Here is a 17,294-nt window from a genome sequence, read left to right as displayed (position 1 = left end):
GTCCAAACCTTTCCATTTACCTTTTTGTCATTATGTCAAAGCGCCGTTTCTGACAAGAACAGCTCAGATGTTTCAATAATAGGAATCTGGTACAAAGGAGCCGGACAAATCTTCTGGGTGCAACCTGACATTTAGGACGAAATAGCACAACATTTGAAATACTGGACCACATGTTCTGAGTCTAAATCTGCCTTTAGAAACATCTCTAATCCTGAATCTATACCGTTAAATGTCAACGTGTGTCGCACAGGTGTTGCCAGCAGTGAGCAGGTTGTTTTGGTGAGTTTTTGGTGTCAATGAAAGCTGTAAGAAAAGAAAACAACAAAGTTAAGCATCTTTCACAGCTCCTTTGTTGGTTGTATCCGGTAGGTTCTGTAGGTGTGAGGATGTCAATTATTTTGGTGCCGAACTCTTTTCTGATCGAGGTTACACAATGACTGACTGTTGAAGGAACTTCATCAGCTGTGTGAAAAAAAAGGACAGAAATTACAAAACAATATGCTAATATTTAGCAGGATGCTAGCAATTATTTTAGATATTTTGCAACTAGCCGCTGCACTATAGAGTTCTGCAGGGACGAGGTATTTCTGTAGGACAACAGGAAGTTAGCATCGCACTGGTCGACAAAAAGGTAATATGATTCTTCCGTTAGAATTTGGATTATTGCAGAAAAAACTAAATGTTAAAATCTCTAAAGCTTGTGTTAAACATAGAACTGATTTCAGACATCTAATCTAAAAAACAATTCAAAAAGCACATTGACTTCCAGACGAGGTAACAGGAAGTAGAAAAATGCTAAATCATTTACAGGTTTTGGGACTCATTCCTGCAGCTCTCTATAGGGACACTGCTTTATTAATAAATTAGCATTTAAGCAGTTAATGAAGGAACCAAGAGCAAGAAAAGAAATAATTCTGAAAGTCCAGGAGTCAGTGGTTGAAAAGTTATTTCACTTTTATATGACACTAGAATGACATTTAAGAAAACAGAAATAAAAAAACCCACATGCATTTTTGGAAGAAAAAGAAAATGGGGTCGGGAAGATGGAGGAGAAAACACACTCCGACACTCTGGAATACATGAATACGTATCATCGACCTTTCACTGACCTTTCTGAATCCCGGTGACATTTTATTCTAATACATGATTTCATAAATATAATCTCCTCTCACCATATTCGTCTATCTATACCGATCTCATACATCTAACTGTACATCATCTACTGTAGCATATTGCATATCTCGAATAGAGGGGGGGGATATTAATTTAATACTCTGACTTCTCTGTGGAAGAGGAGATAATATGATTGGATGAGAATAAGGAGGGGGGGATGAAGACGACGTAGAGGAAGAGATGAAGACGGAGGTTTCTTCAAACATCTCTCCTGCAGAGTTTTTACATTGACATCTTTGTATGATATGTATGTGTATGTTGTGTGTGTGTGTGTGTGTGTGTGTGTGTGTGTGTGTGTGTGTGTGTGTGTGTGTGTGTGTGTGTGTGTGTGCAAATAGGTCCACCTGAGGTCTACCTGCTCTTTAGATTATGACATTTATAAATAACTATATTATGTGATGGCTCGTCACAGTCTGGACCACATTGCTTGCCGTAGTATGGGGGTGTTGTTTTCTAATTTCTTGCTACACTCAAGCAGACCTGAGTCAAAGAATGATTTGGGTTAAATGCAGCAAACAAAAAACTGTGAATTCCTGGAAATCTGACAGCACACTGAACCTACAAGAACCCGAACCCAGTGTTTCACACACGTTTAAGACAGACAGGTGTAGTCTGGGAAATGTAACGCTGGCAGAGGGTCAGAAAGGCAATTTGATGTCATCCAGTCATCCTGAATCTTGTGAATATGTCATCCCTTTGATTTTAATTCAAACTTTTCTTAGTACTTCTTGATACGACCCAAATAAACAGAGCTTCACAGGGTGCACACTGAACTGAGCCAATGGCAGGAACTGAACTGAAGAGGTTCTGTGTTGTTACAGCAACGTCTCAGGGCAGCACGTTAAATAGTCATCATGTGAATTCCATTGGTTTCGTGTATCGGGACACAAAGTCTCATTTTCTTTCATGTTGCTCGGGTCTTTTGTTAGGAGAACACATTAACGCTAAAAAACGAAAGTTAGGATTACGGAAAACATCATGGTTGGCCTTCAAAAGATTACGTACAACCAACAAAACCACAACCATGAAAGCACATCTGGTTGAAAGTCCTGTTTATTTGAGAAGGTAACCAGACTAACGGTGCCTTTTCACAACATTTCATCTGTTTCAAAAGAACTCTGGTTTGGTTAATTTTGGCGATTGCTTTTGGGAACATAGTCCGACCCAATTGCAGGAAGGTATTTCGTCAAAAACAAAAGTGAAATGTTGGGGGGCTAACCGCTAGGTTGATAGCATGTTGACAGGAGTTTACTCACTGGAATGTTTTTTCAATAGCATCTTTGAGCCACTTAGCATTGGAAGCAAATCTTTCTTTTCATAATTGTCTGAGAATCATTGAGTCTGAGTTTCTCTACATTTTCAACGTTCCACCATCAGTGGTCGTCCTCTAAAGCGGAGTCACTGTTGATGTTTTGCACAGAGGGAGAACTTTAGGAAAACCAGATGACATCAAACCGCCTCCTACTGTACTCAAGCCTATGATGTTCATGATATGTTGAAGTATATTTTTGATTTATATATTTTCTGTAGAAATCACTGCTTCCCGTTGTTAGCCTAATTTCCAATTAGTTTATGTTTGAATCTGTTAAATACATATTCTAGGAAGTTTTAAATCTGAGGAAAAGTTTGACAAGCCAATGTTCATCTCAGGGAAACTTCCCTCTTACATTTCTATATATTTTTTATGACATCCATTACTTTCAAAGACTCTTTTAAACAGTGCGGGAAAAGATCATTTGCCGGGCAGGTTTTGGCCGAGGTCTGCACTCAATACAGTTTAGCCCTTTCATGGGTATGTAGACAGCACAAAGAGTCCACTCTGAACAACCCACATGTATTCTCAGCAGCAGTCACACATCCAGCCTTCTATTCTAAGAGGCCCCTTTGTGTGAATGGTCGGACACCATCTTGTCTCTCCTCCCTCACAAACGGAGACGGACGCGTCTACATTCACACAACTCCAATACACTGAAGTCGAAAAAAAAAACAACACAGGAGATATACGACCTTTTCCATTCTCTCGTTACCCGATGGATCTTGCTAAAGAGGAAAAAAATAAATGGTCGATGCTACGGTTAGCGCAGTTGTTACAAAAACAAAATAACAAGACTGTACAAAGTTCAGTTCTTCCTCTAAAGCGAAATCAGAGTTTGAGTCCAATGTTTACGACACCGTTTTTGCACAAAGGTCGAGGGCACGTTGGGTCAAAGAATTTCTGGTTTTGATATTTTTTTGCATTTAAATAACTTTAGTAATGTTCATCAATCAGTGTGTGGCTTTTCCAATTATTCTGTATTCCAGGATGGCTCAAATGTAAAGCCCAGGCCTGCCACATCTTTCGAAGCTGAATCCCGGTGATGCTAAAAGGCGTCCTTACATAACCTGTGGGGAAAAAAGAAAAGGATTTCAAAAGCTCAGAAGCAGCTGTGTTCTTCTGAGAAATGATTGATCCACAGCAGCCGGATCCCAGAAAGGACAGACACGTATTAAAAGTCTATTTCCTGTTTTGTTCAAAGTGTTAAAGAGTTCCATTAAAAGTGTTTTTCATCTGTTTTTCCTGGAGCTTGTGTCCGTGGGTCGGCTGCTGCTTTTCATGCCGAAGCCCGTGATGTCACTGTCCTCCTCCTCCTCGCCTCCCGCTCGTCCCTCCGTCCAGGGGTTGGACAGGTAACCGTGGGCGTCGATGCCGCAGAGGTGGCGTCCGTCTTTGCTCCGGGCGGATAGGCTAGTTTGGTCCAGCGAGCCCGTGCTGTTACATTTCTTCACCTGCGGGGGCGCCAGAGAGCCCGGGGCGAGCAGCGACGTCAGCGAGAGGCTGTTCAGCGTCTCCGACAAGTGTTCGCTGTTCAGGGTCTGACGGCAGCCGTCGCCCCCGCCCGTCCCCGTCCCCACGTCCTCGTCCGACGGGTCCATGGAGTCCTGCCGGGGGCAACCGGGACTGGTGCTGCCGCCGCCGCAGCTGCTCTGGCTCCTCTGGTGCCCTCTGGTGGCCTGCAGGGTGAAAGTGCTGCGTCTCTTTAGTAAAAGGGGGTCCTGGTCCTGGTCTCCGGCGTCCGGTCCCTGGGGGCGCGGGCCGGGGAGAGGGCAGAGGAGAGGCACGGGGAGGTCCAGGTCTCGAGGCGGCGACACGCTGAAGCTGAGTCCTTCCTCCAGAGTGGTCTGCAGGCTGCCCTCTGAGCTGCCCGTGGCCAGGGAGGAGTCACTGTGGGACGGGTGCTGCACCCAGAGGAGGAGGAGGAGATAAGAACAAGAAGCAATTAGTGATTAGTGGCAAACGATTATAAATGGTTTGCAACAATATTACATTTTCACTAAGATCAGGAGCTACACTTTGTTTGTACATCCTCTGCTGTTTAGGAGAAAACTACAACTAACAGCTCGCTATAGTGAGGTAACGAAAAAACAACCTTTCTTAGTTTCACTTTATGACATACTAAAGAAAACATACCACGAAATGCTTCACATTTCACCTTTAAAACACTTCCACCTAAACAGTCTCACGCTTGAGCAAGCACGCTACTAGTCTTTGCAACTTTTTTTTTTACCATTTTTTGAGCCTCTGTTCACTGGAGCCATGCAAGAAAAACTATAAAATCTTCAAGAATTCAAACGCATTGTGAGTAAATTATATATAAATGGTCGTTTTTATGGGTGAAGTATTCCTTTAACTCAGAGATGAAATTGGAATTGGAAAAGGACAGATTTGAATGGTTTAAGAGATACAATAGAGCTTTAAAAACAAAACCTGTTCAATTTAAAAGTAAGTTTATGTTTTTTGGTGCAACATTATCGTAATATTGGAAAAAACAACAGTTTGTCTCATTGGTGCAACAAACCCAGTGTCATGCAGCGTTCATGTCAGTGACAATGATACATGAGCAGGAGGTTGTTCGTCATTATTCCTAATCCCTGCACCCTCAGTATACCAGACCACAGGGGAGGATGGGGGGGGATTATGACAAAAGGAGAGAAGGAGGGATTGGCAGAAAAAGAAGAAGAAGTGAAAGATAAAAGGGAGCAGGGAGGAGAGGTGTAGAGAAGGCAGAACACCAGGGGGGAAAAAAAGTAAAGCAGATAAAGGAAATACAAGAAAAAAGGAGGATGGAGGAGAATGTGAAGAACGCGAGCCAAGAACAACAGCGGCCCGGAGCCCGATGCCGGCTCGGGCTAATTAGCCGAGCGCCGCAGAGCATTACTGTAGCAGCCGAGGATCACAGCGGCACTCAGGCACGAGCTAAACAAACCAAACAGGTAGGGTGTGGGGGGGGGAGGAAAACCTGTCTCCATGGTTACACGTGAACGAGGACTAAAATAAGGTGCCTTTGTTCATTCTAGTTAGTTTCTGTGCTGAAGCCAACACAGGAGAGGTGTTAGAGTCAAATACGGAGGATCATAGCTTTAATTATAGATCAATAATTCAACACAACAGTGGAGGGCATGGTGTGTGTGTGTGTGTGTGTGTGTGTGTGTGTGTGTGTGTGTGTGTGTGTGTGTGTGTGTGTGTGTGTGTGTGTGTGTGTGTGTGTGCGTGTGTGTGTGTGTGTGTGTGAAGTCGCCTAAAGGGAAGTTGTAGTTCAGCTGCTGAATACAAAAACTCTTTTTAGTATCTTTGTGTGCTTCCATTAACCCTCTGAACTCCCAAAAAACAAACCAAAATGACATAATTTATCATAGCCAGAAGCTGTGAAAGCAGATGTTATCATTTGATTTTAGATTAGTTTTCATTTTGTATGTTTTGCACAACTTTAAAAAATACCCAAATATAACAGAGATATTTAATATGACAGTGCAGGAAGAGGCAGAAAACCCACTGGGCTTATTTTGAAGCCTCTACCTATATAATATAAAACATTCACAATATTAAAGAGAACCAAAAATGTATATATATTAGATATGACTACCTAATATTGGTGACAAAGTATTTTAACAAGATGTAGGATAAATAACAACTATAACAATACTTTATTAACAACAAAAAAAGAAAGAAATGTGATTGTGTATGCATATGTGTGCATGTGGGTGCATGTGTGTGCTAGAGTAAGCGTGGGCTTGTGTTTGTTAAGGGGATATTGGTTTATACAACTGCATTAAAGGATTTTCAACTTTCCGACAGTCCTTGAACACATCATGTATGACTTCATCAGTCAGGAAAAGCAACAAAATCGAAGCTTAAATATTGTAATATTTATGAAAATCACTTTATTCTATACGTCTCCTTTAAAATGTTGCTCCAAATGAACAGTTTGCACCAACTAGATTCTGTAAGAAACGTAAAATTCTCCACTTTTTGGCGCAATTGTGAAGCCATGATCGACTCTGTTGAGACCAACAGTCATGTGACAATAACTGTTGTAAGTAGAGGTTGTAAAATGTAAATAGTTAAATATGTATAGCAGGTGGTGGCTCCATTTTCAACATTGGCAACACTTGTGGGCACTTGGAAAAATGTTGGATATTTAGAAATTCATTGTTGGCTGTTGATAAATGTTTTTTACTGCACTAGAGACATTATTAGTTTTTTCTTAACTTCTAGCGATAGTTGTGGTGTTTCCATATAGCTGCAGGTCTTTTATATTTCAGTGATTAAATGTGACGAGAGCAAAACAAAACTCCCAGAAACGTCTTTGGGTTGGGAGGTGAATGCTTCAGTGTCGAGAGGCTCACAAGCTCATTCTACGTTATACATCATTTAGCAAATCCCATCTGACTGCCGGTGTGTTTCTGATACATGACTACTCTGGTTCAGTGAACTTCAGAACGACACGCTTTTCCATCAGGAGTTCTGATGTCAGGTGTTTATTCGTCCCTCCATCCGTCCATCATACCTGAGAGCTGAGGGGCCGGCTGTTGGCTCCCGGTGAGCGGAGGGAGGCCCAGGAGGCCGGGGAGGGCAGCCTGGACGGCCCTCTGTCTCCAGGGCCGACGCCGTTACCGGGGCTGCCCGGATGAACCGCGGCGGCCGGGTGGAAGAAGTCTGCTGGTAGGTGGAAGACGGGCGAAGAGCCGCCACCACCTCCTCCGCTGCAACTTCCTCCATCTCCATCTGCAGAGAGAAGATGATGGAACGAAACGCAGTCAGTAGTGTGTATCATCATTCGATGACCGTCTCTTCTTAGAAACATGGTTCAGGCTCTCTGTTGTAGACCGGGTTTAGGTCTAACAGGTAGAGACTACTTTGTTTACCATGAATAAATAAAAACAATAGAGCATATATTTCTTGTGGTGTACCTCAAGGTAGCGTCCTGGGCCTCTTTTTGCAATAAGGTTCCATCAGAGTTTTGTTACTATTATTATTGCACCCAAAATATCAACTATTTGGAAATCTTGTCACTAATAATTTATTATTAAATAAGGACAATATAAGACCATAACACCCCAAACATTTTAAAACTTTTTTTTCTCTCAAGAGCAGGCTGTTCTCATCCGGCTTCATAGCTAATCCTACGGAAAAGAATTATCCCAATTTTGCAGATATCCCATAAGGTCATTTAGAATGTTATCCATGTAATCATGAACAAGGAAGTATCAGGACCGCAAAATCACACACTAGAGGCAGTTGTTCAACAACTTGGTTAGGTTTGGGCAACAAAACTACGTGGAAAGACTGTAATCATGCAATGAGCAGAAGTTGACTGGACTTTCATAGGAAAATACATGACTGAATACAAAAATGAAAAGTTACTTCTTATTAAATTTTGTGACAGTTGCAACACTTTAAAAAAAAAAGTATAGAACAGATTGAAACATTCAGAGGCATATAATGTATATAAGAAACCAATGCAGTCATCGTAATGTCAACCATTGGTTTGTGGACTGATTTTGAAGCCGCGGCCATCTTGTTTTTGTTTGCTACCAATGAACAGAAGTTACCATTTTTGGAATGCAGAGGAGTAACGTAGAGACGCCGTCTAGAGCTCTGGTAGTGGCAGCCACCTGTCAATCCCAGTAGGCCCGCCCTAAAGCATCCCCTGCTTTATGGTCTGTTTGACTCTAAATGGAGCATCATTTACTAAATGAACATCATGCTGTATTGAAGAAGACTTGAAACTAGAGATTGAGACCATAAACTCATGTTTACAATGTTTACTGAGGGAATAAATCAAGAGAGAAGTAGAGTCATTTTCTCATAGACTTCTATACAACCAGAGGAGTCGCCCCCTGGTGGACACTAGAGAGAATGCAGCTTTAAGACACTTCCTCATCGGCTTAACTCCCGTTCAGAAAACCAGTTACCAGGACCCTCATGACCCAGAGCGTTTGTTCGTCTCTGATGTAAACTGTTATGAAGCCTAAAGCTACGTTAAGATATTTCCCTTTTTAGTGAAATGCTCTGAGTGAATTTGTCTGCCTTTGTCAAGGTTGGAAGAAGTAATAAAGTTTCAGAGACATAAAGATTTACAACTAGCATTTCATTCCCCAAACTGACAGCATTAAAGAAATGAATTAATAAATCATAGTTTGATCTTTTATATGAGATAAAGAGGACACACATCATGTAAACAGCTCCTCCTCGTCTGCAGTGACATCGTGTCTGAGGGATGTCGTGTGCTGTCGAACTCTCCCCCCTGAATTGACTTTGCCTCGTACCTCTCCATCTGTTCCCATGATGACGGAGATGGAGAGCCATCGGCATACTATAACACTTCATTCATCAACATCTATGTGTTGAATGAAGTGTTAAATCAATCGGTGTCTCCAGAGAAAAAAAAAAGAAGCCTCTTCTCATTTAAACGGTACTATCAATGTCACGTCAAAGTCACGCTTTTAATGAAACGGTGCTAGCGAGGGTCACTGATAAGGATAATAAGGAACGATGATGAAAGATAACCCTGAGAGGGATTATGTTAAAATGATCGGATGATGTCAAAGATTCTATTGAAGCATTTTGCTGCCGTACAAAAAGCAGGTTTTACTGAAAGGAAGAACTACAGTAGATCCTCATTTACATTTTTATTATTGAAATGATGTAATGGGAGTCTACATTCCTAAATTCCAGCTTGAGAGTCACTCAACAAAAATGGAACAATTTCCATAAGAATGTAAAAAAAAAGAGCTGTAGGTTCTCCTCTAGCATCAGTTTTTCACATGTCAGGGCAGAATATAAAACCAGGCGTCAACCTCCGTTTCTGTGGAGTGAAGCCGATGCGGAAGTCTCGTAAAACTTGTATTCTCTCTCCTGTCCACCAGGGGGCGACTCCTCTGGTTGTATAGAAGTCTATGAGAAAATGACTCTACTTCTCTCTTGATTTATTCCCTCAGTAAACATTGTAAACATGAGTTTATGGTCTCAATCTCTAGTTTCAAGTCTTCTTCAATACAGCATGATGTTCATTTAGTAAATGATGCTCCATTTAGAGTCAAACAGACCATAAAGCAGGGGATGCTTTAGGGCGGGGCTACACACTGATTGACAGGTCGACACCAGAGACGTCTCTTAGGTTAAGGCAAAATCCTGCTTCTTCCCAGTGAGGCTTTCAATGGACCGGCTCCTTCATATTTTCTCCAGCTTTGTTTCCCGTATTGCTCCATCACACCCTGCCTGTTTCTTTATTTTAAAAAAGGCCTCTTTTGGTTGTCGAGCCTTTGTCCACCGAGACTCTCCGGGTTATGTACGATTTAATTAAACTGAAGTTGTGTTCAGTAGCAAAGCATTTAGTTTAGAAATCTTCCCCTACTGCCAACAAAATTGGACTTATGAATGGGCGTACAAAGCCAATGAAATACAATGAAAACTTCCTATTTTGTTTTCTAATTAATTCACTCGAAGAGACTAAGTACTTACTGGACACAGTATCTTAGATTCTGCACAACACATCATGTGTACTTCAGGTACCTGTGCAAAGTGCCGGGCTTTGCCGTTCCAGCGGCGGACTGTTCAGCGGAGGATGGTCAGCGACCTCAAACAACTCCCGGACCAGCTCCTCGCTTCCTGAGCTGGAGGGACGAAGCCCCCGTAGCCCCCCCGCATGGGCAGCTCTTCAGAACTATGGGAGTCATCGCTGCCCCTCTGGGAGCGTGATGGGAGAGACATTTGTTGAGATGGAGGAGCGATTTTGAAAGAAACAAAGAGATGTGGAGAGAATGAGCGTGATATCCAGGAGCACTGGTAATAAATCAGATCTCGTGATGATGGAAATCTGAGAACTATTTGCTTCCAATTTCAAAAAAACTCTCCTTTTTCACTTTCCTTTCTTCATCCATCTTTAGTCTGATTAAAAAAATTGGCTGTAATGAAAAGAAAACCTCAAAGATTTCGGCTGTTGTTGGTCGTAAACTGGATCAAATGAACCGGCCTTCAATGAGAGCAGTGATGAAACAGCTCAGGTGGAACCGCTGTGAGCCCAGAGCCAAGTGATCACACACAGACACACACACACACACACACACACACACACACACACACACACACACACACACACACACACACACACACACACACACACACACACACTTATCCCAGCGTGCCCCTGTCAAGAGCACGGAGGGAGGCAGGTGTTTTAATCAGGCGTTTAAGCATGTAAATAGTAATTAATGATGATTAGCAAGATGGAGGATGACAAAGACACGGACCTGTGTGTGTGTGTGTGTGTTAGTGTGTGTTAGTGTGTGTGTTATTTTTACAGCTACTGTGTGCATTAGTAGTGCACATATCACAATATAATCCTAAAAGGTGTTCTTCTACACCAAACTTTCTAAAACCTTTTTCTTTATGGACCTGGCTTTTGGGGTTTTCTATGCTAAAAGGAGAAAAAGGATGTGTGTGTGTGTGTGTGTGTGTGTGTGTGTGTGTGTGTGTGTGTGTGTGTGTGTGTGTGTGTGTGTGTGTGTGTGTGTGTGTGTGTGTGTGTGTGTGTGTGTGAGTGTACCTGTCGGTCTGTTACCAGCAGCTGGTAGCTGCTGTGTTCGTCCAGGCTGAGGTCATCGGGCAGCGCCGGAGACGACGACTTGTCCGACAGCTGCTCTGACATCAGAGACGCCTGCTCCACCTCCGCCAGCTGGATCTGCCCCACAAACACACAGGAACCAAGTCAAGCTTCTCCCTTACAGGAAGTGATGTCATCACACCTTGCTACTGCATCAAAGTAAAAAAAAACTCAACATCAAAGTGTTTCTCAAGAACTTAACGTTTTGTAAAAAGAAGTTTTCTGAAATGTTATGTTTAAATATGCAAATGAGGCATTATCCTAATTAAATATGTGCTATTTTGGATACATTTCCAGATCATAAATGTGAACATTGAATAAAGCCAGGTGCAACATTCTTGTTTCATTTTGTTTTTTCAAGTTGTTGTAAAGAGGGAATTTTGAAAATCTCTTTGTCTCACTCCATAAATCAGAAAATACTGTTAACAGCCATAAAAAAATACAATTCCTCCATGTTTTTAGTAGTACAATGTATTAGTACAATGTAGTAATACAATTCTAGAGCTGCATCAGGTTAATGCTCAGTGTACTCTACTCTTTTTAAACATATAATCTCCTTTTTAACTGTTTATTTTCAGCACTTTGGAGTTGCATTTCAAGGATTTTTCATCATTCTGAAGATGAAACAAACAGAGAGGGAGAATCAAGTTGCTCAGAAATCAAATTCAACCACAGCAGCAGAATATTTATACATGCTGTGTTTCCATTCTGACCTGAGCCAACAAAGAACGAGTCGGTATATAAAAGGTTAAATAAATACAGGAGGTTCTGTGTTTCTAGAGTGTTTTCTCTTGATTTTCATTTGCGTCTTTGGAGTACTCTGGCTCTCCGTCGAGATGAAAGTTACACTGACGTAGAAATAAATAGCATTTTCTAGAGAACCGGAAACAAACCACTCGAGGAAATGTAAGATGAAGTGGATCCACGGAGGCGTTTGATCCTATATTAACTGGGGGATACGGAGATTTATGCTTTTTGGTGGAAGTGATTCCCTCACTGTTGCTATGTGGTTCAGTAGAGCTCCACACGTTTATGAGATTAGATCCATACGAGCACACACAGCATGGCTCATGTGATATGTTATAAACACATACATTTATGGTAATAGACTCACACATTTCTTTCCTCTCTGTCTGTATTTCACACATAGTTTATGTGAAGAATCACAAAACTGCATAAGACGACAGAGCTCGTGTGTACACAGTACCCTTTGTCTTTCAAGTTTCATCAGTACTTTAAAAGTAAAACAATAATGTCAATAATTATTTTATACACTTATACTATGACCAATCTCCTCTGCACTGCTGCTCTTGTTGCGGCTAACCTCTACTCTTGGTGTAAACTGGTCGTTTCCAAACACTGGGTCACAAGAGATTTTATTCAGGTCTCCTTATAAATTAGCAGAATTTCTTCACGAGTCTTTTATTCAACATTTAAATCTGCAGTTTACTTTTGAGCCACATGAGGGAGCCTTACTGTTTGTATCGTTCTGATAATTGTAGCCTCCTTGTAACATTTGATATAATATAAAAGACTAGCTATATTCTGTTTGTTAAACTAATGAGAGGAAATAGAAAAATAATGAGATATTCTTTCAACTCCTCCTAAATGCATTTATTTGGTCTCATTTATAAAGTATGTTTTTGTTTTTTTACATTTCATGCATGGAACAAAATTATTTATCAAACGTACACCTCTTCTAAATGACTGTTGATTTATTCAAGATAATATAAAGTGACGTGGAAATGTCAGTTAAAACAGTTTCCTTTCATTAAGATAAGATAAGATAAGATAATCCTTTATTAGTCCCGCAGCGGGGAAATGTACAGGATTACAGCAGCATAGAGGATAGTGCAAACAAGAGACATAGTAAATAAAAAAAACAAAATCAAAATAAGTATTATAAATAAGCAAATGAGCAATAAAAAACAGTAAAGAACAGTAGAGAATCCACAGTAACTGAAATATTATATATACAGACAGAAACTATAACTATTGTATTGCACAGTGTATTAGTGTATTAGTGTATTAGTGTCATGTGGTCTGCTGGGAGCAGAGCTGGTTGTGCAGCCTGACAGCAGCAGGAAGGAAGGACCTGCGGTACCTCTCCTTCACACACCGGGGGTGAAGCAGCCGGTGGTGAAGGAGCTGCACAGAGCTGCCAGGGTGTCCTGCATGGGGTGGGAGGTGTTGTTCATCAGGGATGACAGCTTGGCCATCACCCTCCTGTCTCCCACCACCTCCACCGTATCCAGTGGACACCCCAGCACACTGCTGGCCTTCCTGACAAGCTTGTTCAGTCTCTTCTTGTCGGCTGCTGAGATGCTGCTGCTCCAGCAGACCACTGCATAAAAGATGGCTGATGCCACCACAGAGTTGAAAAAGGTCCTCAGGAGTGCTCCCTGCACTCCAAAGGACCTCAGTCTCCTCAGCAGATAGAGTCTGCTCTGACCCTTTTTATAAAGTGCATTTGTGTGATTAGTCCAGTCCAGTTTATTGTTCAAGTGAACACCCAGGTACTTATAAGATTTCACAATCTCAATGTCCTGTCCCTGGATGTTCACTGGTTCCGGAGGACAGTGTTTACCCCGGAGGAAGTCCACCACCAGCTCTTTGGTTTCACCAGAGTTGATCTGGAGGCGGTTCCGCCGGCACCATCCTATGAAGTCCTGGTTCAGTTCCCCATTAAAGCACAAATTCCCTCTTCTAATGGTTTATGGAAAAGGCCTGTTTGGGAATTGGGTGGAGTTGGTTTGTGTGTGTGTGTGTGTGTGTGTGTGTGTGTGTGTGTGTGTGTGTGTGTGTGTGTGTGTGTGTGTGTGCGCTCACCTCTTGTGTGTGGCCCTTACAGTCCCTGCAGACCGGAGGAGGAGAGCAGTAGTGGTGGAAAACTGAACCGGACAGGTTGTCAATCATGTCTCCTTCCAACGAGTCCTTAATCAGCAGAGACACACTGTCCAGCCACTGGCTCTCCTGCAACACACACACACACACACACACACACACACACACACACACACACACACACACACACACACACACACACACACACACACACACATATATATATATATTACCATCATTATAAATCCAATTAAAGACACAATCAGACACTTACTGTACAGCTGACGTGGAAACAAACTTTGGCTCTGTGTTTTTTATCTTTTTATTTAATAGTACTAAATAAGTGTAATACAAACACTGTGAGCACATTATTTATAGAAATAGTTGAACAATTTGTTACTAATATTAGAGAGTGAGATGACAAGATTAATATAAATCAACACTTACAGAAGGTAAAAACCACAAATTTTAAAATACAGATAAAAAAAAATTGTTCATGGTAAACAAACTACAGGCTAGCTTTCAGTCTTTATGCTAAGCTAACCGTGTCCCAGCACAGAAAAGACACTGGTATCAGTTTTCGGGTGTTATTCCTGAAATGTTGAACTAGTCCTTTACATACTGTGTAATCAGGGAAATCTAGCTGAACACAAGAAGCATCCAGCTGGTGTCAGAACTTCAGATCTGTCAGCTCTCCCTTAATTAAAGCAAGTTTCTCTGACTCAGGGTCTCGTCCGTCTTTCTCGCCTGCCTGAAATCTCCTCCTCTCTCTCACTCTTTACTCCCAACTTATTTTGCACAACATCTGTAATGACTTCATATTTTTGTTTCTTAATTAACAGCAATCTGTTAGATCAGGTGTTATTTTTCAGCCGGGAGCAAAACAGACATTGACAGCTTTTGATTTTTTTGAAGGGAATGTCTAAAAGGTTGAATAATACATTTTTCTGCGAACAGTTTAGCAGCTCAAAGATACGTTCTTATTGTCCCACATGCACACGAGTGAGTCTCTCTGTCTCCTCATGTCCTCATTATTTAATGGTAACCTGAGGTGAATTTAGGAGAAATCTACAGACGCAAACAGACAAACTTTTCTTTCCACTAGTCTGAAAGAAGACGTGTTATGGAAGAAAAACAGACCAAAGTCTCAGAATAAAAAGCTTATATTTTAATAAGAAAACGTCTCTTTCATCGCCTCCTCTAACTTCTTCATAAAAACTTCTTGTCTTATGTTTTTAAACTTCTTGTCTATGTGAGTCTGGTTTTCTGTCTCATGTTTAAACTCCCTCCAGCTCCTCCTGTTTCAGACTCTTTCCCTCTCGGAGAGTTATGCTGCTAAAGGGTGCGATGTGAAGAGGGCAACCACAGTCGATAGCCAGACCTTGGCAGCACCCAATGATGTACGACACACACACACACACACACACACACACACACACACACACACACACACACACACACACACACACACACACACACACACACGAGTGTCGGGGAGATGCACGGCGAGGGGTGAGGCAGCCTGATTGATTGGCTGAGCCGGGGGGCCTTGGTTCTGGTAAATGGAGCCCATGACCCTGTTTGATTCACTGCACCACCATCTGTTTCCTCCGTCCACCAACGCTCCGCTCCACTCTGAGCCCCCCAGTGAGGATCCGGTTTTATTCTACAGACTCTTTTCTTTTCTCTCTAATCAGTATATTTTAAGACATTTTACAGTTTTTCCATTTCCAAGGTCGCAGTGAATACCAGCAGTATTAAAGTATCAAGAAGAAATACATTTTACCACCTACTGATATTCCAGAAAAATGTGACTCATTCAACAATCAAAGTCTCTTGTGTAGATTTAATGTTCAACTAAATATCAGCATATCCATTCGCCTTTAAAATATGTTCTGTTTACAAGATTTTCTCTTCTGAAAACTAATCACTTGTTTCTCGACCCATCGCCCTTTCCGGCAAATCTTTGAAATCATTTTTTTTTTAATCTTGTTGACAGCAACCAAACAGGACCCAGAACATAACCTCTTTGGTGGAGATGTGGTAATGCAAAAACAGTATTATTAAAAATTCTGTTTGTAAAATAATCTCACCAAGATTGAAGGTCTATTAGCAGCTGCTCTCTGGAGGTATTGGCTGTATCACAAAATCCTCCACAGGAGATGGATTTCATGTGTGAAGTCTCATTTTGCATGCAACACTTTCTTTTATGGTTTTGGAATCACTATCGGCTGCAGAGCAACACATGAATCAGGCTGTTCTCATGCAGCGTTTGTAGATATGCCTACAGAAATGAATACGCTGTAATTCCTCGATCATATATAATCCACATCATTAACCAGGAAGTATAAAGACCGTAAAAACCTACGTGTGGTGGTGGAAGGAAGGTGGATGAGTCCAAGAAGAACGCTGTTCGTTCCCCGTGTTAAATGGAAAGTCAACGTTGATTTATTTGTCACGTAACTCCCGCCCTGAAGAAACACCACTCCTGTTGTTGTTTTAACAATCCTGGTTTTTACATCCTATTTCATAAATCTGTGGATAATTTACAAAATAATTGTGTGGGATATCTCTGAATCAAGACACGTTTTTTTTTTGTAGGTTTAGCTACAAATGCTGGATGAGACCAACCTAAGTACACTTTGACAACAAAGTCCAGTTTGCTGGATGAATGCTACCACCGCGTACCGCATCCCCTGCTTTATGGTCTGTTTGACTCTAAATGGAGCATCATTTACTTAATGAACATCATGCTGTATTGAAGAAGACTTGAAACTAGAGATTGAGACCATAAACTCATGTTTACAATGTTTACTGAGGGAATAAATCAAGAGAGAAGTAGAGTCATTTTCTCATAGACTTCTATACAACCAGAGGAGTCGCCCCCTGGTGGACAGGAGAGAGAATGCAGGTTTAAGGCACTTCTGCATCGGCTTCCCTCTGCAGAACAGGAGGTTGCCGTCTGGTGACAAAGCAGGAAGGCAGACGAGAGTAAAGTTATTGTCTCCGAAATATAAACAATAGTGGGGATGAAGATCGGTATCTTGTTATTGGGTAGCGTTTTTCTATGTGCACCAATCAATCAAAACTCTAAAAATGCCTGAAGACTAACTTCAATCAATCATGTTGATAATGCAATTAAGTATTGCATCTTGAATAGAGGGAACATCTTGCTGCACTCAGAGCCAGATGTATAATTGTGAAGTTAAAGGAATGAAGCATGAAGCTTAAACAAAGATACTTGGAGATGATAAAAGAGACATTACACCCAAAATGGAGCTAAAATGTGACTTGTCTTTAACAATCTGACATCTTTGCATCCATCAAGCCGACTAAAACTCAAATGACCAATTA

General features: G+C 41.5%; 1 protein-coding gene across 1 annotated transcript in view; it reads right to left on the bottom strand.

Moving 5' to 3' along the window:
- Positions 1-953: 953 nt before the first annotated feature.
- The window catches only part of LOC129095295 (voltage-dependent T-type calcium channel subunit alpha-1I-like), a 151,667-nt gene continuing 135,326 nt past the window's right edge, over positions 954-17,294 (bottom strand). The window contains exons 34-38 of the mRNA XM_054603689.1: positions 13,926-14,069; positions 11,040-11,174; positions 10,078-10,180; positions 6,999-7,216; positions 954-4,389 (exon numbers count right to left, since the gene is read on the bottom strand). Of these exons, the coding sequence (XP_054459664.1) occupies positions 3,718-4,389; positions 6,999-7,216; positions 10,078-10,180; positions 11,040-11,174; positions 13,926-14,069 (1,272 nt within the window). The 3' untranslated portion in view covers positions 954-3,717. The remainder of the gene's footprint in view (positions 4,390-6,998; positions 7,217-10,077; positions 10,181-11,039; positions 11,175-13,925; positions 14,070-17,294) is intronic.

This window comes from Anoplopoma fimbria, chromosome 9 (assembly GCF_027596085.1).
Source record: "Anoplopoma fimbria isolate UVic2021 breed Golden Eagle Sablefish chromosome 9, Afim_UVic_2022, whole genome shotgun sequence".
NCBI classification, from domain to species: Eukaryota; Metazoa; Chordata; class Actinopteri; order Perciformes; family Anoplopomatidae; genus Anoplopoma; species Anoplopoma fimbria.
The sequence above is the reverse complement of the archived record's forward strand: the minus strand, read 5'-3'. Positions and strand labels throughout refer to the sequence as shown.